The sequence below is a fragment of the Colletes gigas genome, unplaced genomic scaffold, assembly GCF_013123115.1.
Source record: "Colletes gigas isolate AHSC1104 unplaced genomic scaffold, ASM1312311v1 Colletes_gigas_Sc00040, whole genome shotgun sequence".
Lineage (NCBI taxonomy): Eukaryota > Metazoa > Arthropoda > Insecta > Hymenoptera > Colletidae > Colletes > Colletes gigas.
In genome coordinates, this window is record NW_025106669.1 from 1,165,680 (window position 1) to 1,192,952 (window position 27,273).

Below are 27,273 nucleotides of genomic sequence, written 5' to 3' on the forward strand. Positions count from 1 at the left end.
TCTGAGTCAAAAACAACACTATAATTGATAATTAATAACTAATTAAAACGTTTCAGACTGATCGATCATTTCGAAATATATTTTTATAAAAATTCTCTGAATCAAACAACACTATAACTAATATTGTTAATAACTAATTAAACCATTTCAGACTAATCTATCATTTTTATCAAATTACTTTTTCAAATTTTTTTTTATAAAATTCTCTGAATCAAAAAACACTATAATTAATATTACTAATAACTAGACTGCGGATTTTCATGCAAATTCATATATTTATTAATAGAATTGATAAAATAAGAGCTTTCTAGAGGGTTGTTTCAACCCCTAAATACAATAATTCTTATCTTACTTGAAGTATTTGTTATATTTTTGCATATTAAGTGCATGCTATAGTTTTTTGACAATCTAAGTTTCCCATAAATGCATAAATATCCGCAGTCTACTAATAACTAATTAAACCATTTCAGACTAATCTATCATTTCTATAAAATTACTCTCTGAAATATTTTTTATAAAAATTGTCTGAGTCAAAAACAACACTATAATTGACAATTAATAACTAATTAAAACGTGTTACCACCATGGGGCGTGGTGGTAAAGTAGTCGACTCCCACCCAGCGGGCCCAAGTTCGATTCCCCGGGACGACCATAAAAGTTTTTTCTCTTAATATAATTATAATAAAGTTTTTAATTATAAAATTCTTACATAAAAGTGATTATTAACTTCCAAATAAAGTGTCTATGTATTAAAATTAAATTAAAATTGTGTATCTATCAAAAAAAAAAAAAAAAATGTAATAACTAATTAAAACGTGTTTCCAGACTAAAATCGATCATTTCGAAATATATGTTTATGAAATTCTCTGGTCCAAAAAACAACACTATAATTGATGTTGTTAATAATCTAATTAAACCACTTCAGACTAATCTATCATTTTTATAAAATTTCTTTCCGAAATATTTGTTACAAAATTACTTTTTGAAATATTTGTTACAAAATTACTTTTTGAAATATTTGTTACGAAATTACATTTTGAAATATTTTTTATAAAAATTGTCTGAATCAAACGACACCATAACTGATAACTAATAACTATAGCTAATAACTTAAATTAATACCCAATATTAAAGTATTGTTTTGATGATAAATTACTGGGGAATTGAACCTGATTAATGCTAATGGTATGAAAATACTATCAGGAAATTGAAATCGCCAAGGTTAGTATAAAGTAGTATAAACAACATAAATGTTTGCCTTCCAACGGATCACAAAAACAAAACTAATATCACGTTTAAATATTACGTCGTAAATACGTTGCTTCTGTGACCATTAAACCATTCGCCGACATTTTTGCGACATACCCTCTCTGGCCATTGAGACATTTGACTTGTATCCGGTTACATGGTACCCGTATGTATCCATTTGGGGATAAATACCATCGTGCGGTGTAAATAGAGACTTTCGTCGAATGTGACAAGCCCCAGTGTTTGACGAGCGTAGCTCGGATATCTCGTTTATCTAAAGAATTACTATAGAAATGACGAAAGAATATCGATCGCGTTGTGTTGTCGAAAACGAGAGAAAGTAGCAACGAGAAACACGAGAAGCGGTACGAGTGTCATTTATTTGCCAGAAGTTGATACTGTGGGAGAAAAGAGCGGCGTACAATCGTACATTACCAATAATCTTCGATATGATTAATTTGCACATCAGTATTAATTCCAATTAATGTTTGTTTCGTTTGTTTTTGCTAATATTAGGGTGTTCCGTTTGGGGTCTTTGCGTGCTCGTCGATATTCGATTTTTATCAGAGAATTTTTAATAATTGAGTGAAATTTTTAGGCGAAATTGAAAAATTTCGAATCCTACTAAAAAAATTATATTTAGTTACAGGGGTGGATTGCAATCATTTTTTGTCATTATACATACCCCAGAAATCCTACCCACTTTCGAGAAAAAAATTGTAGTAGGTTATGAAATATTTAGACGAAATTGAAAAATTTCGAATCCTACTAAAAAAATTATATTTAGTTACAGGGGTGGATTGCAATCATTTTTTGTCATTATACATACCCCAGAAATCATACCCACTTTCGAGAAAAAAATTTCTTACAGAAAATCTATAATGGAGGCATGATGAAATGGTGCCCTGAAGTATCATGCGAATCTTTAAAATGTCATAACTCCTGAACGGATTGGACGATTTTAATGTTTAAAAAGGCAAACGACGCGTATTTTAGTGGAGAATATGTAGAAATTCTAACAATATTGAAAAAGTCGTTTCTTGACACCGTAAAATGAAAAAAAAAACCCCATAAAAATGGTCCAATTTTCAAACGGCCATAACTCCTACAATAGTAAAGGTATCTCATTGAAATTTTTAGAGGAAGTAGAGCTAACGGGTAGCTACAGAAAAGTATTAGACGAAATTTCTGTACAGCGTCAAACGAATTTATTAAAAATCAAAAACTTTAAGCAAAATCGACAGTAGGTGCTTAAATTTCTCAGCGAAAAAAATTATTTCGAATCGTTTTGGAAAAATTATTTTCAGTTGCAGGGCTCGATTATAGTCATTTTTTGTCATTATGCGTATTCACGAAATCGTACGCATTTTTGAGAAAAAAATTCGAGAATGTATGAAATTTTTAGACGAAATTAAAAAATTTCAAATCCTACTAAAAAAATTATATTTAGTTACAGGGGTCGATTGCAATCATTTTTTGTCATTATACATACCCCAGAAATCATACCCACTTTCGAGAAAAAAATTTCTTACAGAAAATCTATAATGGAGGCATGATGAAATGGTGCCCTGAAGTATCATGCGAATCTTTAAAATGTCATAACTCCTGAACGGATTGGACGATTTTAATGTTTAAAAAGGCAAACTACGCGTATTTTAGTGGAGAATATGTAGAAATTCTAACAATATTGAAAAAGTTGTTTCTTGACACCGTAAAATGAAAAAAAAAACCCCATAAAAATGGTCCAATTTTCAAACGGCCATAACTCCTACAATAGTAATGGTATCTCATTGAAATTTTTAGAGGAAGTAGAGCTAACGGGTAGCTACAGAAAAGTATTAGACGAAATTTCTGTACAGCGTCAAACGAATTTATTAAAAATCAAAAACTTTAAGCAAAATCGACAGTAGGTGCTTAAATTTCTCAGCGAAAAAAATTATTTCGAATCGTTTTGGAAAAATTATTTTCAGTTGCAGGGCTCGATTATAGTCATTTTTTGTCATTATGCGTATTCACGAAATCGTACGCATTTTTGAGAAAAAAATTCGAGAATGTATGAAATTTTTAGATGAAATTGAAAAATTTCGAATCCTACTAAAAAAATTATATTTAGTTACAGGGGTGGATTGCAATCATTTTTTGTCATTATACATACCCCAGAAATCATACCCACTTTCGAGAAAAAAATTTCTTACAGAAAATCTATAATGGAGGCATGATGAAATGGTGCCCTGAAGTATCATGCGAATCTTTAAAATGTCATAACTCCTGAACGGATTGGACGATTTTAATGTTTAAAAAGGCAAACGACGCGTATTTTAGTGGAGAATATGTAGAAATTCTAACAATATTGAAAAAGTTGTTTCTTGACACCGTAAAATGAAAAAAAATACCCCTAAAAATGGTCCAATTTTCAAACGGCCATAACTCCTACAATAGTAAAGGTATCTCATTGAAATTTTTAGAGGAAGTAGAGCTCATTGGTACCTACAGAAAAGTATTAGACGAAATTTCTGTACAGCGTCAAACGAATTTATTAAAAATCAAAAACTTTAAGCAAAATCGACAGTAGGTGCTTAAATTTAGCAGCGAAAAAAATTATTTCGAATCGTTTTGGAAAAATTATTTTCAGTTGCAGGGCTCGATTATAGTCATTTTTTGTCATTATGCGTATTCACGAAATCGTACGCATTTTTGAGAAAAAAATTCGAGAATGTATGAAATTTTTAGACGAAATTAAAAAATTTCAAATCCTACTAAAAAAATTATATTTAGTTACAGGGGTCGATTGCAATCATTTTTTGTCATTATACATACCCCAGAAATCATACGCGTTTTCGAGAAAAAAATTTCTTATAGAAAATCTATAATGGAGGCATGAAATGGTGCCCTGAAATATCATGCGAACCTTTAAAATGTCATAACTCCTGAACGGATTGGACGATTTTAATGTTTAAAAAGGCAAACTACGCGTATTTTAGTGGAGAATATGTAGAAATTCTAACAATATTGAAAAAGTTGTTTCTTGACACCGTAAAATGAAAAAAAAAACCCCATAAAAATGGTCCAATTTTCAAACGGCCATAACTCCTACAATAGTAATGGTATCTCATTGAAATTTTTAGAGGAAGTAGAGCTAACGGGTAGCTACAGAAAAGTATTAGACGAAATTTCTGTACAGCGTCAAACGAATTTATTAAAAATCAAAAACTTTAAGCAAAATCGACAGTAGGTGCTTAAATTTCTCAGCGAAAAAAATTATTTCGAATCGTTTTGGAAAAATTATTTTCAGTTGCAGGGCTCGATTATAGTCATTTTTTGTCATTATGCGTATTCACGAAATCGTACGCATTTTTGAGAAAAAAATTCGAGAATGTATGAAATTTTTAGACGAAATTAAAAAATTTCAAATCCTACTAAAAAAATTATATTTAGTTACAGGGGTCGATTGCAATCATTTTTTGTCATTATACATACCCCAGAAATCATACGGGTTTTCGAGAAAAAAATTTCTTACAGAAAATCTATAATGGAGGCATGAAATGGTGCCCTGAAATATCATGCGAATCTTTAAAATGTCATAACTCCTGAACGGATTGGACGATTTTAATGTTTAAAAAGGCAAACTACGCGTATTTTAGTGGAGAATATGTAGAAATTCTAACAATATTGAAAAAGTTGTTTCTTGACACCGTAAAATGAAAAAATATACCCCTAAAAATGGTCCAATTTTCAAACGGCCATAACTCCTACAATAGTAATGGTATCTCATTGAAATTTTTAGAGGAAGTAGAGCTAACGGGTAGCTACAAAAAAGTATTAGACAATTTTTCTGTAGGACGTAAAACAAATTTACTAAAAATCAAAAACGAATGTTTAAGAATAATCGACAAGGGGGTAGGGTACCTAACTAAAAAAAAGTTTCAAATATTTCTGGAAAAATTATTTTCGATTGCGTGAGTCAATTACAATGATTTTTGGTGAATAGACCTACCCTCGAAATCCTACCCATTTTCGAGAAAAAAATTCGAGAATGGGTGAAATTTTTCGACTGAAAAAAAACTTCAAATCTTTCTGAAAAAATTATTTTCGATTACGAAGGTTAATTACAATCATTTTTTTCAAAAAAGAAAGTCGTTCAGAATCATTCAAAAGATTGTCAATAATTCTAAAACATATTAAATATATTAACACATTACCGACCGATAGCCTATTAATCGACTGTTTTACCGGCCAACGCTTACCGACCGATAGGGTATTAATCAACTTCTTTACCGACCAACGCTTACCGACCGATAGCCGATTAATCAACCGCTACCGGTCGGTAAGGTGTTAAGTATTGGCTCAGAGTACTTTCTACTTCATTAATATGCAGCATCTGATGAAACATGATCCTGACCTTTTATGTAACACTATTTGACACGATTTGCCAATAGATATTCTTTTTAAATCGAGAACCACTTTATAAAATACACAAATTTGTACAAACTTGCAAATATTTTAATAAGTAAAGCTTTATGGATAAATTTAACACCGAAAAATAAAAGTTCATATAAAGGTATGATTTACTTTGCTTAGTTCCTGAATTATAGTCTATTTTATGTTCTAATGATTAAGTTTAGGAACGTCATTTTATATTTCACGTATGATCGTGCTAACAAGTAGAAATGCTACCTCATAGTGTTCTACGAGAATTGACAATTTCTTTCCTTCTGAAGGACGCAGTTTAGTTATGTAATTGAATAATTCTCTAATGACCAATTTGTTGACAAATTGATACGTCATGCAGACCTTGTCGCTTCATCCACTTAACCTCTAGATTTGGACATTGAAACACTTTGTTAACGTAATCAACATGTTAATTAAAATAATTTTTGGAATTGTCGACTGCATCTTAACACATTACCGACCGATAGCCTATTAATCGACTGTTTTACCGGCCAACGCTTACCGACCGATAGGGTATTAATCAACTTCTTTACCGACCAACGCTTACCGACCGATAGCCGATTAATCAACCGCTACCGGTCGGTAAAGTGTTAAATAAATGTTATTTTTCTATTTTTTCCATTGATTATAATTCTTTTCTAGTCCCTTTCACGTGGTATTATTAACATTTAGAAATCATTAGTTACAACTACAAAACTCTTGAAAATTATAGCGGTGCTATAGTTATGCACCATTGCAATATTTCATTTATTATTATACTTCACGTTAAATAAATGTTATTTTTCTATTTTTTCCATTGATTATAATTCTTTTCTAGCCCCTTTCACGTGGTATTATCAACATTTAGAAATCATTAGTTACAACTACAAAACTCTTGAAAATTATAGCGGTGCTATAGTTATGCACCATTGCAATATTTCATTTATCATTACACTTCATGTTAACACATTACCGACCGATAGCCTATTAATCGACTGTTTTACCGACCAACACTTACCGACCGATAGCGTATTAATCAACTTCTTTACCGACCAACGCTTACCGACCGATTAATACTTAACTTAACTCAATTTTATTTATCTAAAGTATATAAAAACGCAAAGACTCGACGGAACAGCTTAATATCGTACGCTGTTAATGTCCAGGAGTTCATTTTTCGTGAAATTTATCGCGGAACAAGATTTAGCGTCAGACTATAACGAAACTTAGCCCTGGATAATTACCAAAGTTAAATTCCCGCGTTCACCGTGCTCGCAATTTATCGGTTTCGTTCAATTCCGTGAATTAGCAAGCATTACACAACGTTGCTCTCTTTTTTCTTTATTTTTTTTTTGTGTGAAATCTCCAGCGAATCGCGCGGTCGGATAAATCATTCCAGTAATCGGATATTTATTTGCAAGCCCCCGTGACCGCCATTTAGTTAATCCGTGGGAATCTTTTTTACCAACGTTGGCTCGTTGTTTCGACGGTGAAAAATATTTTCCGGGAAAAGTCGCCGCCATTTCTATTATTTACCCGACCAATACGGAATTCTCCGAATAACAAGCATGACTTTGTAAAATTTTCGTGATTTCGTGAATCATTACCGGTGGGATCGATTTCAGTGACTAATTCGCTGGTAAATAACCCTAGATAACCCTAAACAGCCCTAATTGTGGTCTAATTAACACGTTGGTCGTTGTTATTAGAGATTGGATCTCGTACTTCTTGTTTTCGTCTTTATTCGTCCATAAAGGATTTGATATTTTTGATCGATTTTTATTAATCGATCGGTGAAACTATTAAATGGTTTCGAAGAGTGCAATTTGAGGGACCGTATTGATCTTCGATCTTCTCTGAACTCTTGTTGTTTCTCGCCCGGGGAATTACTGGCTTCTTCTTTACAAGTTTTCAGTGATCGAATAGTGTGAACACACTATTTCGCGACGTACGTAATTCGTCGACCAAACGAACGTCAGAATGTATAGTTACTGCCGATATTAATACTTGGGTGTCTCTTGTAAGGTCTAAATCGTCTGAAAACTGTCGAAAATATGGACGTCGAGGAACGAATGGAAATAAAACACGTGTTAAAGTTGCATTCGCAAAACTCAGAACTCTGGGTAGCTCATAATGTGATCGATTGGAAACTTAATAAAGAAAAGATCCTTGTAAAGTTCTCTAATCGTTTTGGAAAAATTATTTTCCGTTGCGGGGGTCAATTGCAATCATTTTTGGTGAACAGACATACCCCCGAAATCTTGCGCATTTTCGAAAAAAAAATTCTTTACCGAAAATGCATCCCTGAAATTTCATGCGAATCTTTAAAACATCATAACCCCTGAACGGATCGGTGGATCTTAATGTTTAAAAAGGCAAACGACGCGTATTTTAATGGAGAATATGTAGAGATTCCAAAAATATTCGAAAATTTGTTCCTTAACCCTGTAAAATGAAGAAAAAAACCCCTAAAAACGGTCCAATTTTCAAAAGGCCATAATTCCTACAATAGTAAAGGTGTCGCATTGAAATTTTTTTCTGAAATAGATCTCATGGGTACCTACAAAAAAGTATTAGACAACTTTTCTGTAGGGCGTTATACAAAATGAAACACGAATTTTTAAGAAAAATCGAAGGGGGTAGGTGCCTAACTAAAAAAAAAATTTCAAATCTTCCTGAAAAAATTATTTTCGGTTGCAAGGGTGAATTACAATCATTTTTGTTCATTAGACATACCCTCGAAATCCTACCCACTTTCGAGAAAAAAATTCGAGAAGATGTGAAATTTTTCGACGAAATTAAAAAATTTCAAATTCTTCTAAAAAAATTATTTTCGGTTACAGAGGTCAATTACAATAATTTTTGGTGAATAGACCTACCCCCGAAATCCTATCCACTTTCGAGAAAAAAATTCCACAACGAAAATATAATCAGAGGCCTGAGAAATGGTTCCCCGAAATTTCATGCGAATCTTTAAAATGTCATAACTCCTGAACGGATTGGACGATTTTAAAGTTTCAAAATGCAAACGGCGCGTATTTTAGTGGAGAATATGTAGAGATTCCAAAAATATTCGAAAATTTGTTCCTTAACCCTGTAAAATGAAGAAAAAAACCCCTAAAAACGGTCCAATTTTCAAAAGGCCATAATTCCTACAATAGTAAAGGTGTCGCATTGAAATTTTTTTCTAAAGTAGAACTCATGGGTACCTACAAAAAAGTATTAGACAACTTTTCTGTAGGGCGTTATACAAAATGAAACACGAATTTTTAAGAAAAATCGAAGGGGGTAGGTGCCTAACTAAAAAAAAAATTTCAAATCTTCCTGAAAAAATTATTTTCGGTTGCAAGGGTGAATTACAATCATTTTTGTTCATTAGACATACCCTCGAAATCCTACCCACTTTCGAGAAAAAAATTCGAGAAGATGTGAAATTTTTCGACGAAATTAAAAAATTTCAAATTCTTCTAAAAAAATTATTTTCGGTTACAGAGGTCAATTACAATAATTTTTGGTGAATAGACCTACCCCCGAAATCCTATCCACTTTCGAGAAAAAAATTCCTCAACGAAAATATAATCAGAGGCCTGAGAAATGGTTCCCCGAAATTTCATGCGAATCTTTAAAATGTCATAACTCCTGAACGGATTGGACGATTTTCAAGTTTCAAAATGCAAACGGCGCGTATTTTAGTGGAGAATATGTAGAGATTCCAAAAATATTCGAAAATTTGTTCCTTAACCCTGTAAAATGAAGAAAAAAACCCCTAAAAACGGTCCAATTTTCAAAAGGCCATAATTCCTACAATAGTAAAGGTGTCGCATTGAAATTTTTTTCTAAAGTAGAACTCATGGGTACCTACAAAAAAGTATTAGACAACTTTTCTGTAGGGCGTTATACAAAATGAAACACGAATTTTTAAAAAAAATCGAAGGGGGTAGGTACCTAACTAAAAAAAAAATTTCAAATCTTCCTGAAAAAATTATTTTCGGTTGCAAGGGTGAATTACAATCATTTTTGGTCATTAGACATACCCTCGAAATCCTACCCACTTTCGAGAAAAAAATTCGAGAAGATGTGAAATTTTTCGACGAAATTAAAAAATTTCAAATTCTTCTAAAAAAATTATTTTCGGTTACAGAGGTCAATTACAATAATTTTTGGTGAATAGACCTACCCCCGAAATCCTATCCACTTTCGAGAAAAAAATTCCTCAACGAAAATATAATCAGAGGCCTGAGAAATGGTTCCCCGAAATTTCATGCGAATCTTTAAAATGTCATAACTCCTGAACGGATTGGACGATTTTCAAGTTTCAAAATGCAAACGGCGCGTATTTTAGTGGAGAATATGTAGAGATTCCAAAAATATTCGAAAATTTGTTCCTTAACCCTGTAAAATGAAGAAAAAAACCCCTAAAAACGGTCCAATTTTCAAAAGGCCATAATTCCTACAATAGTAAAGGTGTCGCATTGAAATTTTTTTCTGAAGTAGATCTCATGGGTACCTACAAAAAAGTATTAGACAACTTTTCTGTAGGGCGTTATACAAAATGAAAAACGAATTTTTAAGAAAAATCGAAGGGGGTAGGTGCCTAACTAAAAAAAAAATTTCAAATCTTCCTGAAAAAATTATTTTCGGTTGCAAGGGTGAATTACAATCATTTTTGTTCATTAGACATACCCTCGAAATCCTACCCACTTTCGAGAAAAAAATTCGAGAAGATGTGAAATTTTTCGACGAAATTAAAAAATTTCAAATTCTTCTAAAAAAATTATTTTCGGTTACAGAGGTCAATTACAATAATTTTTGGTGAATAGACCTACCCCCGAAATCCTATCCACTTTCGAGAAAAAAATTCCTCAACGAAAATATAATCAGAGGCCTGAGAAATGGTTCCCCGAAATTTCATGCGAATCTTTAAAATGTCATAACTCCTGAACGGATTGGACGATTTTCAAGTTTCAAAATGCAAACGGCGCGTATTTTAGTGGAGAATATGTAGAGATTCCAAAAATATTCGAAAATTTGTTCCTTAACCCTGTAAAATGAAGAAAAAAACCCCTAAAAACGGTCCAATTTTCAAAAGGCCATAATTCCTACAATAGTAAAGGTGTCGCATTGAAATTTTTTTCTGAAGTAGATCTCATGGGTACCTACAAAAAAGTATTAGACAACTTTTCTGTAGGGCGTTATACAAAATGAAAAACGAATTTTTAAGAAAAATCGAAGGGGGTAGGTGCCTAACTAAAAAAAAAATTTCAAATCTTCCTGAAAAAATTATTTTCGGTTGCAAGGGTGAATTACAATCATTTTTGTTCATTAGACATACCCTCGAAATCCTACCCATTTTCGAGAAAAAAATTCCTTAACGAAAATGCTTCCCTGAAATTTCATGCAAATCTTTAAAACATCATAACCCCTGAACGGATCGGTGGATTTTAATGTTTAAAAAGGCAAACGACGCGTATTTTAATGGAGAATATGTAGAAATTCCAAAAATATTCGAAAAGTTGATGCTTCACCCCGCAAAATGAGAAAACCCCCATAAAACATGGTCCAATTTTCAAACTGCCATAACTCTTACAATAGTCGACGGATTTCATTGAAATTTGAAGGGGAACTAGAGCTCATGGATATCTGCAAAAAAGTATTAAACAACTTTTCTGTACAGCGCCAACCAAATTTATTAAAAATGAAAAACGAATTTTTAAGAAAAATCGATAGGGGGTAGGTACCAATATTTTTGAAATCGTTCTAAAAAAATTATTTTTGATTGCAGGGGTTAATTACAATCATTTTTGGTCATTAGACATATCGTTGAAATTCTACCCACTTTCGGGGAAAAAATTCAAGAAGTTGTGAAATTTTTCCACGGGGAAAAAAGGTTTAACGGCCCGCGCGATTCCTCGCCAGTAGCAGTACTGCGATGTCACCGCCAGGTGGCGAAGCTTCTCGCGAGAGAATTGCATCATCGCGGATGTATATGTCAGGACTGGTTCGAGATATTCAAAGCATATTTTTTTCAATACGAAAGTGTATTCATTTTGAATTACACAACATTTAAACGTGTTTTATTTCCAAACACGTCTCGAAATGTACTCGCATCTCGTCCAAAGCACAAGATGGTGGAAAATTTGCATATTGTTGGTGGATCGTTGAATCTTAGGAAAGAAAATGGGTCTGATCGAAGATCAGAGACGCTGAAATCATTGAACATTGTTCCTCTACCATTATTTTCTGTGCAACGTTTCCGAGGCGTTGATTTCGGGATGAAATTCATCCCCATTTTTCAAGGATGACCGAGAGCTCCATCAGTGACCGAGTGACATTTAGCCGAACAACCAGGATCCCTATATTCGCGTTTCGCCGTTATTCTGAAATCATTCGCGTATTCTCTGCCCTCGAATTGGCCGATTTTTCGGCTATCTGTCGATTCTTTGATCATGATCGGAGGCGACGGTGGCACGGATAACGCTCTCCTTTCCGTGCGTTTCAGTCCGGGTTAAAAATGGTTTTTAATTTGCAGCGATGGCAGTTCCCGGAAGTCAACCGGGGAACTTCTTCGCCGGAATCGAAAGTTGTGAAAAAAATATATGGGTTCGATGATAATGGAAATGCTCTTTGTCGTTACGATAGTTGATACACCGAACCTTTCATAGTTGCTTTCTGTCGGGAGAAACCACGCATGACTAAACGCTTCTGTTTTCGATTTGAGACTTTCATTGAATTACTTCCGAAAGAGATTTGTATCGACAGTAACACGGCTAAGCGGTTCAGACATATTTAAAAATGCATGATTATGAAGATAAGTTTTACATAATAAAAGATTTTTCATTTTTTCGATTCAAATGAAATTAACGTTTACACGAAATAAAATCAAGATAAATGTAAGTTAAAATTAACATACGGTAAATAAAACGAATTTTGCAACGAGGATTTTATTTTAGTATTACCGTAGGCATGATCTGACTAGAGTAATTATTATTTTAAGCATTTTTATTCTCCGTGGTCTTATGGTTCTTTGATGTTGCAGCAATGCCGATGGAACCTGTCGGTTTTCCACAAATGGGCGTTGGGCTTCAAGGTGGCCTGCAATTGGTCAGAGATCCAACGACGGGTCATCTTCTTCTCATTCATGCTGCAGGTATTTATCAACAATTTTGCATAAATAACAGATAAATAAACAACAAAATTTCGGGAATTTAAATCAATAAATAATAGTGAAATTTCATTTATTTGACCTTGAATTAAAATTTATTTAACCATTAACACTTTACCGACCGATAGCCTATTAATCGACTGTTTTACCGACCAACGCTTACCGACCGATAATCAACCGCTACCGGTCGGTAAAGTGTTAACAAAATTTCAGGAATTTAAATCAATAGATAATATTGAAATTTCATTTATTTGACCTGCTTTTGTCTGCTTTCATGAAGTAAGAATTTGTATTTATTATTATTAGTCACATATTGTTTTTAAAAATTCTTTTTCTAGTCAGAAATCATTGTTATTTCACATAAGTTTAATTGAGAAATATTTTATGCATTTTATAATTTCTTCTATCTACACTTTTTTTTGCCATTATTGTGAATAGTTTTTATATTTTTATTGTACAATTATGCTAACCTTAAAGAGGATCAGTAATCGACTGAAACATTGAATTAATGAATACTATTGAATTAATAAAATGAATATTATTGAATTTATAAAATGAATATTATTGAATTCATATGAATTTAATAATTTTTATAATAAACATGTATTTCAGAATAGAGTGGATTTTTGAAAACCAATAAATATCACATTTTCGATACAATTTTAATTCTTACACGGTTTCATCGTATCTTAAAATAGTTGGAATGACAATTTTTCACGAACAGAACAAATGCAGCAGGCAGTAGTGTGGCCAAATTACTCGAATCACAATAACGGAAACGTTGCACCGCCGCCTCTTCTACTTCCGCCGCCGCCACCCTCTCTTCAGCTTCTCGGCGACATCGGTGGAGCAAGGTTGGTCCTCACGGAAAGTAAAAGGAAGCAACAGAGCACTCTGCCTATTGTCAAGATAGAAGCTGACTGTGGCAACAGCCCCACCACCATAATCAGTTAGTTTTATCATCTTTCTACCTTTCTGTTTTATGGGAGAGACTATGTAACCCTAAGGGGAAACAATAAATCCATACTACTACTACTACTACCTTTCTGTTTTATGAAGAAATTCAAATTAAGCTAACTTAGATTAAATTAAAATTGACCTAACCCAGACCTAACCAAGACCTAACCCACTACCATAATCAGTGAGTTTTACCATTTTTCTACCTTTCTGTTTGATGAACAAATTAAAATTAACCTAAGTAACTTAAATTAAAATTGACCTAACCCAGACCTAAGCAGACCTAACCCAGACATAACCCACCACCATAATCAGTTAGTTCTACTATCTTTCTACAATTCTGTTTTATGAAGAAATTAAAATTAACCTAACTTAAATTAAAATTGACGTAACTCAGACCTAACCCACCACCATAATCTGTGAGTTTTACCATTTTTCTACCTTTCTGTTTTATGAAGAAATTAAAATTAACCTAACTAACTTAAATTAAAATTGACCTAACCCAGACCTAACCTAGATCTAACCCAGATCTAACCCAGACCTAATCCAGACCAATTCATCGCTGATAACGGGGGTTAGGTCTGGGTTAGGTTTGGGTTAGGTCTGGATTAGGTCTAGATTAGGTCTGGGTTAGGTCTGGATTAGATCTAGATTAGGTCTGGGTTAGGTCTGGGTTAGGTCTGGATTAGATCTAGATTAGGTCTGGGTTAGGTCTGGGTTAGGTCTGGATTAGATCTAGATTAGGTCTGGGTTAGGTCTGGATTAGATCTAGATTAGGTCTGGGTTAGGTCTGGGTTAGGTCTGGATTAGATCTAGATTAGGTCTGGGTTAGGTCTGGATTAGATCTAGATTAGGTCTGGGTTAGGTCTGGATTAGATCTAGATTAGGTCTGGGTTAGGTCTGGGTTAGGTCTGGATTAGATCTAGATTAGGTCTGGGTTAGGTCTGGGTTAGGTCTGGATTAGATCTAGATTAGGTCTGGGTTAGGTCTGGATTAGATCTAGATTAGGTCTGGGTTAGGTCTGGGTTAGGTCTGGATTAGATCTAGATTAGGTCTGGGTTAGGTCTGGGTTAGGTCTGGATTAGATCTAGATTAGGTCTGGGTTAGGTCTGGATTAGATCTAGATTAGGTCTGGGTTAGGTCTGGATTAGATCTAGATTAGGTCTGGGTTAGGTCTGGATTAGATCTAGATTAGGTCTGGGTTAGGTCTGGATTAGATCTAGATTAGGTCTGGGTTAGGTCTGGATTAGATCTAGATTAGGTCTGGGTTAGGTCTGGGTTAGGTCTGGCTTAGGTCTGGGTTAGGTCTGGAATAAGTCTGAATTAAGTCTGGGTTAGGTCTGGGTTAGGTCTTAATTTACTCTTAAAAAGACGAGTTTGCTAATTAGAAAATATAATTCTTCTTCCAGACCTAACCCAGACCTAACCCAGACCTAACCCAGACTTATTCCAGACCTAACCCAGACCTTACCCAGACCTAACCCAGACCTAACCCAGACCTAACCCAGACCTAACCCAGACTTAATTCAGACTTATTCCAGACCTAACCCAGACCTAACCCAGACCTAACCCAGACCTAACCCAGACTTATTCCAGACCTAACCCAGACCTAACCCAGACCTAACCCAGACCTAACCCAGACCGAACCCAGACCTAACCCAGACCTAACCCTGACCTAACCCAGACCTAACCCAGACTTATTCCAGACCTAACCCAGACCTAACCCAGACCTTACCCAGACCTAACCCAGACCTAACCCAGACCTAACCCAGACTTAATTCAGACTTATTCCAGACCTAACCCAGACCTAACCCAAACACTTTTGTGATTGGTTGCCCTTGAAATCGTGATCGTCGTCATAAAACAAGAAAATATGACATTTCTATTACATTAACACTTTGACAGTCTAAAATCCTAAAATTGTCAATGAGACCAAAACTTTGATTTCAGACAATTGTTAATTACACAACTTGAAAGTTGTCCTACCAGTTACTTTGGTAATCTCGTTAAAATTTACGAAGCCTATTAAAATTGATTTTCTTTAACATTTTAACTTCAAAATTAATTGTTTTAGTTTCACTGTTAAAACTTCTGTGACCCACGTATGGTTCACGTGGCAGTCAAAGTGTTAAACAAAGTGTATCGCTGTCGTATAATTTTAGTATCTCCTTGAATTCGTCGTTTTACATATTGCGAGGATTTAGAAACTAAATTTAGAATTTTTTGTTTCATATTAGTCGAATATTTCCGAATTTCTGGTTCGTTTACACCCTAATTCTCTACCTTTTGGGTTCTGTTTTAGACACTCTCTGGAACTGCGATAATAGATGAAAAAATCTATGCAAAATCTAAAATTGATCAGACAAGTAAATGTCGTGAAGGTCTGGGTTAGGTCTGAGTTTAGATTTGGGTTAGGTCTGGATTAAGTTCTGTGACCCACATATGGGTCACGTGGCAGTCAAAGTGTAAATAGTATTAGGTGACGAGTTTCGTCTTAGAAATTTAATCACTTACAGTCTGTCGAAAGTAAAGAGACAAAAAGATCACCTTACGATTTTCTAGATTTTATTAGAATGAGTGCCCAATATGTACAGTTAAAAAATCAGCCAAATTCCAAGCTCGAAGTACTGTAAATATACTGAAGATTATATGTAATCTCCGTTTTAAAGAATCTCGACGATAATTGTTCCCTGAATAACGATGAAATCCGAAATTTTATAGCTTCGACCGAATCAACGAAGGCGTTGCAGACCGTGACCTCGATGACAGGAGCCATAGTACCAGACACACCCTTGGTAACCACTCTCCACTATTATCCACATGCGCCAGCATTGGTCCAAATCAGTCAGGCCGAACCAATGCACTGCAGATCACAGGTAAGTCGACTTTCTTCCATTTTGTCGTTCCCATTTGCTTAGACACCTTTCTGGTTGTCGCTTCCATTGTTCCACGTGTTCAAAAATGGACGAAATCTCTATAAAAATATTAAAGAACCAACTAATGAAGATAATCAACTTTCTATTCGTTACTGTACAAAAAGTTTAAAGTAATAATTTGTAATTTTTATTAATTTGCCAGTGAACTTTAACTAATATCTTCTTTATTCTTCTTTATTCTTCTTTCATTTTTTAAATTTCTAGAAATGTCATGATTATTTTTGACTTTATTTCAGTTTAAAGTAATAATTATAAGTATTTCTTATATTCTTGCATATTAACTGAATTCTCTAGTTTCTTGAGAATTAAAATTCCCCCATAAATGCATAAACATCCCTAGTCTAAGATATCACAAACTAAAAAATTGCTAAACACAACAACAATGTAAATAAAAAACAGATATTGAATATCTCTGTTCCTCTGCTTCTTCAAATAACCCTAATTTTTACGCTTAAAAGCAGGGGGAGCCGCTGTCGATAAAATTGAGGTTAACCTCTTAACGTTCATGCCCGAGTCTAACTTTGAAAACTAATATTTGTTTAATTCAGGGATGATAATATTATACGTTAGATGCAACATTGTAATTAACAAAAAACCGTATTTTTAGAGAGAAATCCAACAAAGAAAACTGATCATTGTTAACCTAAAAAATATGAGCGTTAAGGGGTTAGAATTACTGCCTAACACAGTATTTGACTCGAATGTCCTGCTCGTAGCAGCGAAATTCGTTTCTGTCGAAGGCCACGTCACCCGTGTCGTGTCTCACGCCGCCACCGGAGGTGACCACGATCCACGCGATCGAGCCACCGGAAGTGACGCCGATCGTGGGCGTCCAGGACGCCTCGAACCAGACGGACGCGCCGGAACCGGAGGACCAAGAGCCATTGGTGGACACGTGCGTGAAACAGGAGCAGAATCTCAGCCCCTGTCAGCTACAGAACCCTGGAAACCTGACCACCACCACTACCAACATGACGAACATGACCAACTACGAGATCGTGGCTGCAGCGCCGGAGAAGGTGTGCAACGTTGTTCGAATAACGACCACAACGACCACCGTGAACCCTGCAGTGTGCAGCTTCGTTGGTAAAGTGGATAAAGCTGAGAACACGATCATCAACATGGCGGACTGTCCGAAGTACTCGATCACGAAGGAGTGCAGGAGCGTCACTGCGATCGACAGGACCATCGAGCACGTGGTTGCCAGACCTATGGACAGGGAACAAGAGGACAAGGGGCACGTGGACGAGGCGAACAACGAGGAGGAAGGGCTGACTTGCAGGGACGTGAGGACCGGGCCAAGGATCATCGAGATCACCGAGGAGAATTGCGACAGCTTTCACGAGAACCTCGAGTTCTTTGGGAGGAGGAGGGATCACTCGTTGGATCGTCATCGGGACAGGAAGAGAAGCTATGCAGCGGAGTCTGTCGCGAGGGAAATGGAGAATTACGATGAAACTGTTGCTGACAAGTGTGAGGTGAGGAATGATATTTCTTCTTTTTGAGAAAACGCTAATTTCTGGGAAGATTTAGACAATTCTACGAAAAAATATAAGCTTGGAGGTTAAGACTACTTGCAATAATGGACCTCTCTGCAACTCTGTGTTTCCATATTTCTTCAACGAAGTTTATTGCACATAACTTATTTAAGAACCATTTTGATAACAACTTTTGCAACTAAGAATTGCCCTCTATTCTGTACTTTGTAACTGAAGTTCGAATGTAAGGTTACAAAAGCGTCCTTATGGAAATTCATTCGATTAATTTAACATAACCTCCAACGTAATATTTGTTTGCATATGCATTCGCTGATGTAGTTTGAGTGATAGTTTACTATAGTGATGATTCTTACGATACACCCCAGACCTAACCCAGACTTAATTCATCGCTGATAACGGGGGTTAGGTCTGGGTTAGGTCTGGATTAAGTCTGGGTTAGGTCTGGGTTAGGTCTGGAATACGTCTGAATTAAGTCTGGGTTAGGTCTGGGTTAGGTCTGGGTTAGGTCTGGATTAAGTCTGGGTTAGGTCTGGGTTAGGTCTGGAATACGTCTGAATTAAGTCTGGGTTAGGTCTGGGTTAGGTCTGGGTTAGGTCTGGGTTAGGTCTGGGTTAGGTCTGGGTTAGGTCTGGATTAGGTCTGGGTTAGGTCTGGATTAAGTCTGGGTTAGGTCTGGATTAAGTCTGGGTTAGGTCTGGAATACGTCTGAATTAGGTCTGGGTTAGGTCTGGGTTAGGTCTGGGTTAGGTCTGGATTAGGTCTGGGTTAGGTCTGGGTTAGGTCTGGATTAGGTCTGGGTTAGGTCTGGGTTAGGTCTGGGTGAGGTCTGGGTTAGGTCTGGAATACGTCCGAATTAAGTCTGGGTTAGGTCTGGGTTAGGTCTTAATTTACTCTTAAAAAGACGAGTTTGCTAATTAGAAAATCTAATTTTTCTTCCAGACCTAACCCAGACCTAACCCAGACTTAATCCAGACCTAACCCAGACCTAACCCAGACTTAATTCAGACGTATTCCAGACCTAACCCAGACCTAACCCAGACTTAATCCAGACCTAACCCAGACCTAACCCAGACTTAATTCAGACGTATTCCAGACCTAACCCAGACCTAACCCAGACTTAATCCAGACTTAATCCAGACCTAACCCAGACCTAACCCAGACTTAATTCAGACGTATTCCAGACCTAACCCAGACCTAACCCAGACTTATTCCAGACCTAACCCAGACCTAACCCAAACTTAATCCAGACCTAACCCAGACCTAACCCAGACCTAACCCAGACCTAACCCAGACTTAATCGAGACCTAACCCAGACCTAACCCAAACCTAACCCAGACCTAATCCAGACCTAACCCAGACCTAATCCAGACCTAACCCAGACCTAACCCAGACCTAACCCAAACCTAACACAGACCTAACCCAGACCTAATCCAGACTTAACCCAGACCTAACCCAGACCTAACCAGACCTAACTAACTAATGTTCATCGTTTTCCAGGCTGAGTTGCCCAAAGTCGAGGACCTGGAAGCTGCAGAGCTACACAGACATGGGAATCCCGCGCTGCCTGAAATCACCAACGACGATGCACAAAAACAGCCAGAGGAGCCAGTCGAGTCGAAGGTAGCGGTTGCTGTCAGTTGTGAGAGCTATGGAAAGAGTCGTGAGGATCATTCGCTGGCGTATCAGTCGTCTGGTCGTCCACAAATAACCGTAAAGTCGTTCGACATGCCCAACATCGACTGCGAGGACCAAGAGGTCGAGAAAATAGTGATCAAGCAAGAGGCTAGCGAGACAGCGTACGAGGATTGCGCGTACAAGTGCGAGGCGACGTCCACCACCGAGAAACCGAAGTGTCAGGACTGGGTGAAGAGGCATTCGGTCGAGAAGAGTCATCCTGGGATCGAGAACGTGGTAGAGAAACTGAAGAAGAACGCTGCTGCAGCTTTGCAAGAAGCTGCGCCTCAAAAAATCGAGGATCTGAAGGACAGAACCGCGGAGAGTCTGCGTTCGAGAAGACACTCCGAGACTACACCAAGAAAATTGGAGAATGGCTTGAAGAAACATATACTAAGGTCTTGTGAGAACGCTCAGTTCATGGATCAACATGAGATTCCAAGGGAGCCAGAGGTTTCCTCGACGGAGGCGCAGAACTCGAGTCTTCCTATACACCTGACATCCACGGAGCATACATTGCCCAGAGAGTACTTCCTAAACGACAACAACAACGACACCAGGAGCAACAACAACAACATCAAGGCAGTCGATGGTAAAGAGCTGGTCGTGAAGAAGGAGAAGATCTCGTCGCCTGTCTGTTTCAACAGCGACGCGGTCACCCCGAAGAAACACCGACGAATGGACGCCCCAGAAGAGACTTACGCCTTGTCATCTGACAATCAAACTTCCAAATCGAGGGTCAGCCCCAAGCAGAAGCCTACGGTCGATATAAGCGGGCTGGAGCTGCTCTCGAACAGCATCGAGCAGTTGGAACAGCTGAAACCAGATGCTCAGAGCGCTACCACCGCGGCTGACATTGAGAAATCGCCTGTCAGGACCAAGTTGATCTCTCCGCCGGGGGAGAGCAACAACAACAACGTGGATAGTCCGTTGGGGTTGTTGTGTGCTCTCGCGGAGCAGAGGTTCATGGAAGAGGTGGTCGACAAGGTGCCCAGGAAGCTGAATCTCGAGAGCTCTGAGGAGATCTCTCACGCTGGTAGGTTGTTGCTGAACTTGGGGAGGGTAAATCACTTGGAGAAGGAGGGGAAGATGAAGATGTCGGACAAGAGGAAGTATGTTGGACCAGACGATGAGGATTATAAGAGTTCGAAGAGATTGAAAGTCAACGATGAGTCTGAGGATGAGGAGTCCAAATGCGAGGCAAGGTTGCAGAGGAACATGGTATTTAGGGTCAAAGAGTCGACGAGGAGGAGCATAGACTTCTCAGAGAGAAACGGTGTCAACGAAGATGAAGACGAAGAAGAAGAAGAAGAAGTGATGTTGAAAGACAATCCTGCTAGCAAGAGTAGGATGTACGAGGATTCAGATTATGAAAGGATCGAAGATTTTGAGCACTATGATCACCACTATGACGAGTATCGAATGAACGGTGCTTACTGCGAGAAAGAGTCTGTCGAGTACAATCTTTCTGATTCTGATTTGAAGACGTACAGTCAGCTAGCTTACTCGAAGTCGATGCTGATGGAGGAGAGCAACAGGGACATGAAGAGAAGGTTTTCAGCAGGTGAACAACGCGACTGCCACGATTACAGGAACTTGCAAGCGAAATTGGATGCGAAGAAGTTCATCGCTAGGAAGGGACATATGGATAACGATGCTGATTGGCCTAACATGGACGCCATGGAGCTGGACATGAGGGTCAGACTGGCTGATATTCAGAGGCAGTACAGAGAGAAGCAGAAAGAGTTGTCCAAATTGACTCCTAAGAAGGATGAGAAGAAGAGTCCAGGCAGACCTCGAAAGAAGAGCCATTCTTACAGGTGAATTTTTCTATTCTAACTTTGGTTTTCATTTGAGAGTCACTTGAGAGCTTTCTTTGAACAGTTTTGAAATTGCAACACTTGAGTGCAGTACACAGCCTTGCCATTTAACACTTTACCGACCGATTAATCGACTGTTTTACCGGCCAACGCTTACCGACCGATAGCCTATTAATCAACTGTTTTATCGGTCGGTAAGCGTTGGTCGGTAAAAAAGTTGATTAATACGCTATCGGTCGGTAAGCGTTGGTCGGTAAAACAGTCGATTAACAGACCTAACCCAGACATAACCCAGGCATAACCCAGACCTAACCCAGATCTAACTCAGACCTAGGTTTGTTAGGTTGGGTTAGGTCTGGGTTAGGTCTGAGTTAGATCTGGGTTAGGTCTGGAATAAGTCTGAATTAAGTCTGGTTTAGGTCTGGGTTAGGTCTGGGTTAGGTCTAGGTTAGGACTGAATTAAATCTGGGTTAGGTCTGGGTTAGGTCTGAATTAAGTCTTGGTTAGGTCTGGGTTAGGTCTGGGTTAGGTCTGAATTAAACTGGGTTAGGTCTGGGTTAGGTCTGGGTTAGGTCTAGGTTAGGACTGAATTAAGTCTGGGTTAGGTCTGGGTTAGGTCTGGGTTAGGTCTGAATTAAGTCTTGGTTAGGTCTGGGTTAGGTCTGGGTTAGGTCTGAATTACACTGGGTTAGGTCTGGGTTAGGTCTGGGTTAGGTCTGGGTTAGGTCTGGGTTAGGTCTGAATTAAACTGGGTTAGGTCTGGGTTAGGTCTGGGTTAGGTCTGAGTTAGGTCTGGGTTAGGTCTGAATTAAACTGGGTTAGGTCTAGGTTAGGTCTGGGTTAGGACTGAATTAAGTCTGGGTTAGGTCTGGGTTAGGTCTGGGTTATTTTATTCTTTTATATATATATATGTAAAAGAATAAAATACATGCTTTCTCGGTAGAAATCTTCTGGATAACCCTAACCCAGACCTAACCCAGACCTAACCCAGACCTAACCCAGACATAACCCAGACCTAACCCAGACCTAACCCAGACTTATTCCAGACCTAACCCAGACCTAACCCAGACCTAACCCAGACCTAACCCAGACTTATTCCAGACCTAACCCAGACCTAACCCAGACCTAACCCAGACCTAACCCAGACCTAACCCAGATCTAATCCAGATCTAATCCAGATCTAATCCAGACCTAACCCAGATCTAACCCAGACCTAACCCAGACCTAACCCAGATCTAATCCAGATCTAATCCAGACCTAACCCAGACTTAATTCAGACTTATTCCAGACCTAACCCAGACCTAACCCAGACATAACCCAGACCTATTGATAAATTGCAGTTTCTCAATAAGCTAAAGTAGTACTTGTTATTCGAATCTTTATGCAGTGATACATGTTCTAACAAGTTGTTTATTTTATTTCTGCTCCCTAAATTCATAATATTATAACATAATATTAAAAATTAATTTTATACAAATTTCTTTACACATTAGTTAATCTTTCACGATGCAGTCATTTTGACTGCTTTTGGGCAATATAGGTATATACTAAGTTTCAGTCTTTCTAGTGTTTGCCCAAGGAAGTCATTTTGACTGCTTTAGAATAGGCTATCGGTCGGTAATGTGTTAAAGTAGATTTGATGATTGACGACGAAGTAAGATGGAACCATTTTGGACTTCATTGGTGTAGCCATTAGGTTCAGTATATAGACTATCAAAGAGTAAAGATGGGGTTTTCTGGTGAGACTTAGTCAAAGCTCTTCAGTTCACTCTGTTGTTGTTAGTACCTAGCCCCTGTCAAGTCATCTGTGCTGGTAGCCAAGTCTTGCAATGTTGTATTTGTGTAGTAATGAATCATGTTTGACCTTAACTTTTTAGAATGTTGAAAAGTTTAGAAATGTTTGACTAAGGAAGATTGATGTTTTACAGTTCCGATCATGGCCCACTGGCGTCGCCATCAGCGTTGGAGCAGATGCCTTCTCCGCACAAGTCTCCCTCACGTTCGTCAAATGGATCTCCGCCGCCATTGGCCTCCACTGTCATAGCTATGCCGAGGTGCAACGTGAACTTGGTGAAACTGGGTGAGCCAAGAAGTCACATTAAACTGTTGGACAGTATACCGAGCATTCCGATCCCCGTTCCACCAGTCGCCTCGCCTATCACCGTTCTACCCTCGAGCAAAACGCCGCAGGACGACGATGAGAAAAGCACGGGAAGGGTGAGTTCAAATTCCCAATTCGTTTTGCTTTCATTCCTACATTGCAATTCGAAAGAAAAATCATAGCTTCCAAACTGGTCAATTCTCGACCCAAGACCTCTTAATTTTTTACACACATATTTGTATCGTTTTATTTCAAATCGTGCAATTGGTCATCAAAGTGACTTACAACATTAAGCTTAAACGAGTTTCAAAGAGTATTCGTCGAATTTTTGATACAGATGGGGTATGATACATCATCACCAGCGCCGACCATCGCGAGTTCAAGTTCAGCTTCAAAGAAACGTAAGGTCGGTCGTCCCAGGAAGCTGATGTGCACATCAGGAAGCGTTAGACACCTAACGGAAACGATAGTCGCGAAAAAGCCAAAAAGCAAAAGCTCTTTGGTGGGGTATCTGTTGTCGTCGAAAAACCGACATCTTCAGGCAAAGGTGGGTGATGAACACGACTCATAACTATGATCAAACCGATAAAAACGGTAAAAACATTTTGTTTACAGTACGTTGGTAAGACTGGTTACACGCCATTGCCCTTCAAAACCGGACTATCGTCTCTGAAATCCGCTTCCAAGGGTCACAAGTCCGTCAAATCGAAACCAAAACCTGCAAAACAGACGCCCCTGCACAGCAAGACTGTGATCAGCTCGATAATCGCCGAGAAAGCGAAACTGAGCCAGGAAGTGAAGCTGGAGAAACAGAACAAGATGAAACCGAAACTAAAAGCGGAGGCAAAGGTGAAGACTTGGGAGGATGATGAACCCGCTGCTGTGGTGGAGAACGTGTTACCAGAATCTACCGTGGAGAAACCAGTTGAGGTAACACAACGACAAAAATATAGGGAATTTTTCGTTTCGCTTGATCGTTGAACCTAAAAAGTGGGATTGCTTCTTTGTTGCACACACTGCTTGCGATAATCAAAAAAATCGCGCGTGGCATATTAAATATTACATTCTAGGGACTATTGATGCGTGATTTTGTAAAACAGAAGTACCAACGAATAGAAATTTATTTATTCGAATGAGGTTATGTACTTTCTGACTACGGTGACATTGTTACAGGAAACGCCGGTGGAGTTGCCAGAGGCAACAGAGGCGGAGTGCGAGAAGATCAGGCACGAGAAATCGAAGAAGAAGAAACGGAAGTCCAGCTCGTCGTCACCCTCGCGGCGGAAGTCGACCGATCGCGAGAAGAAAGAATCGAAACGGAGAAAGTCGCTCGAGTGCAAAGAGTGCAAGGAGTGCGCGAAAGCGGCCAGGGCCGAGAAAACGGAAATAGTTAACAAGTGCAAATTAACGTCTGCACACTTGGCCATTGACCAGCTGAGAGTGCTCACGGCGATGGGCGGTCTGTTTTACGCCGGAAGGCTCAGCGCTGTCCAAGCACCGGACGTTTATGCCATTACGCTGGACGGCGAACGGGGTAACAGACCCCACATCCATTCCAGAGAGGAGATACTACGAGACGCGGTAAATTAACTGATGATCCGTTCGGCGTTACGCCACGACGTGTGTTCAGTTTCGACGCAAATTCTCATCCACGCTTGTTTCGTCACCGCAGATCGTGGAAGTATGCCCGAGCTCGACGAAAGAGTTACCACCAGGTACGAGACTCTGTGCCTATTGGAGCCAGCAATACCGATGCTTGTACCCTGGCACATCGGTCGAACCGACCGAACCTGACCCCGAGCTAGACGAAAAGTTCGTTAGCGTGGAGTTCGACGACGGGGACAGCGGAAGAATCGCGTTGGACGATATCAGGTTGCTGCAGCCTGACTATCCTGTCGTTGGTAAGTTTTGTGAATACTGTTTTGCAATGTTTTTAGCCAGTTCTAGGTTAAACGTCGATTTATAACTGTTCGAGCACCGAACAGTTTAAGCTACGGATATCTAAGTGCATGGCACACTTTCTACGGGCCTCTTGATCTCTTTAGTCGTTGTATTCTGTCTGTGTGTTTGATGGAAAAGATGTGGCTTGGTCTTGAGATCAGTATGACGTCGACTTTCGAACCTTTTCAAACTTTTATTATTATTGGTCGCGAGTTCGGTTTCAGTATTTCATATTTTGTGTATAAAGTATTATTTTTAGAGGTTACAATGAATAGCGATGAATGTATCATGAGTGATTTACAGAAAATAGTTCAAATATCTGTCCCGATGAAGCAAAATTTATCCCTCTAGAAATCCATCTCTGTTAACACGTTGACTGCCAGTCTAAAATCCTAAAATTGTCGTAGTAGTTGCTTTCGTAACCTCATTAAAATTTATTTTCTTCAACATTTCAACTTGAGAATTCATTATTGCAGTTCTACTGTTAAAAGTTCTGTCACCCATATATGTATAAAAGAATAAAATAACCCAGACCTAACCCAGACCTAACCCAGACTTAATCCAGACCTAACCCCCGTTATCTGGGTTAGGTCTGGGTTAGGTTTGAGTTAGGTTTGGGTTAGGTCTGGATTAAGTCTGGGTTAGGTCTGGGTTAGGTCTGAATTAAGTCTGGGTTAGGTCTGGGTTAGGTCTGGGTTAGGTTTGGGTTAGGTTTGGGTTAGGTCTTGATTAAGTCTGGGTTAGGTCTGGGTTAGGTCTGGGTTAGGTCTGAATTAAGTCTGGGTTAGGTCTGGGTTAGGTCTGAATTAAGTCTGGGTTAGGTCTGGGTTAGGTCTGAATTAAGTCTGGGTTAGGTCTGGGTTAGGTCTGAATTAAGTCTGGGTTAGGTCTGGGTTAGGTCTGCATTAAGTCTGGGTTAGGTCTGGGTTAAATCTATTTAAAACAAAATATATCTATTCCCTGGGGGAATAAGGTTATCTATAAATCCAGACCTAACCCAGACCTAACCCACACTTAATTCAGACTTATTCCAGACCTAACCCAGACCTAACCCAGACTTAATTCAGACCTAACCCAGACCTAACCCAGACTTAATTCAGACCTAACCCAGACCTAACCCAGACCTAACCCAGACTTAATTCAGACCTAACCCAGACCTAACCCAGACCTAACCCAGACTTAATTCAGACCTAACCCAGACCTAACCCAGACCTAACCCAGACTTAATTCAGACCTAACCCAGACCTAACCCAGACTTAATTCAGACCTAACCCAGACCTAACCCAGACCTAACCCAGACTTAATTCAGACCTAACCCAGACCTAACCCAGACTTAATTCAGACCTAACCCAGACCTAACCCAGACCTAACCCAGACTTAATTCAGACCTAACCCAGACCTAACCCAGACCTAACCCAGACTTAATTCAGACCTAACCCAGACCTAACCCAGACCTAACCCAGATTTAATTCAGACCTAACCCAGACTTAATTCAGACCTAACCCAG

The 27,273-nt window shown here is 38.3% G+C and overlaps 1 protein-coding gene across 7 annotated transcripts in view; it reads left to right on the plus strand.

The window, feature by feature from the left end:
- The window catches only part of LOC122402804, a 183,480-nt gene that overhangs the window by 148,682 nt on the left and 7,525 nt on the right, over positions 1-27,273 (plus strand). For 6 of the 7 annotated variants that reach the window (XM_043405908.1, XM_043405904.1, XM_043405906.1 and 3 more), the window contains 10 exons: positions 12,713-12,823; positions 13,563-13,787; positions 16,517-16,671; positions 17,448-18,209; positions 19,728-21,724; positions 23,653-23,941; positions 24,163-24,372; positions 24,441-24,755; positions 24,999-25,406; positions 25,498-25,726. In XM_043405908.1, the coding sequence (XP_043261843.1) occupies positions 12,713-12,823; positions 13,563-13,787; positions 16,517-16,671; positions 17,448-18,209; positions 19,728-21,724; positions 23,653-23,941; positions 24,163-24,372; positions 24,441-24,755; positions 24,999-25,406; positions 25,498-25,726 (4,701 nt within the window). The remainder of the gene's footprint in view (positions 1-12,712; positions 12,824-13,562; positions 13,788-16,516; positions 16,672-17,447; positions 18,210-19,727; positions 21,725-23,652; positions 23,942-24,162; positions 24,373-24,440; positions 24,756-24,998; positions 25,407-25,497; positions 25,727-27,273) is intronic. The other variant, XM_043405907.1, reaches the window with a different exon arrangement.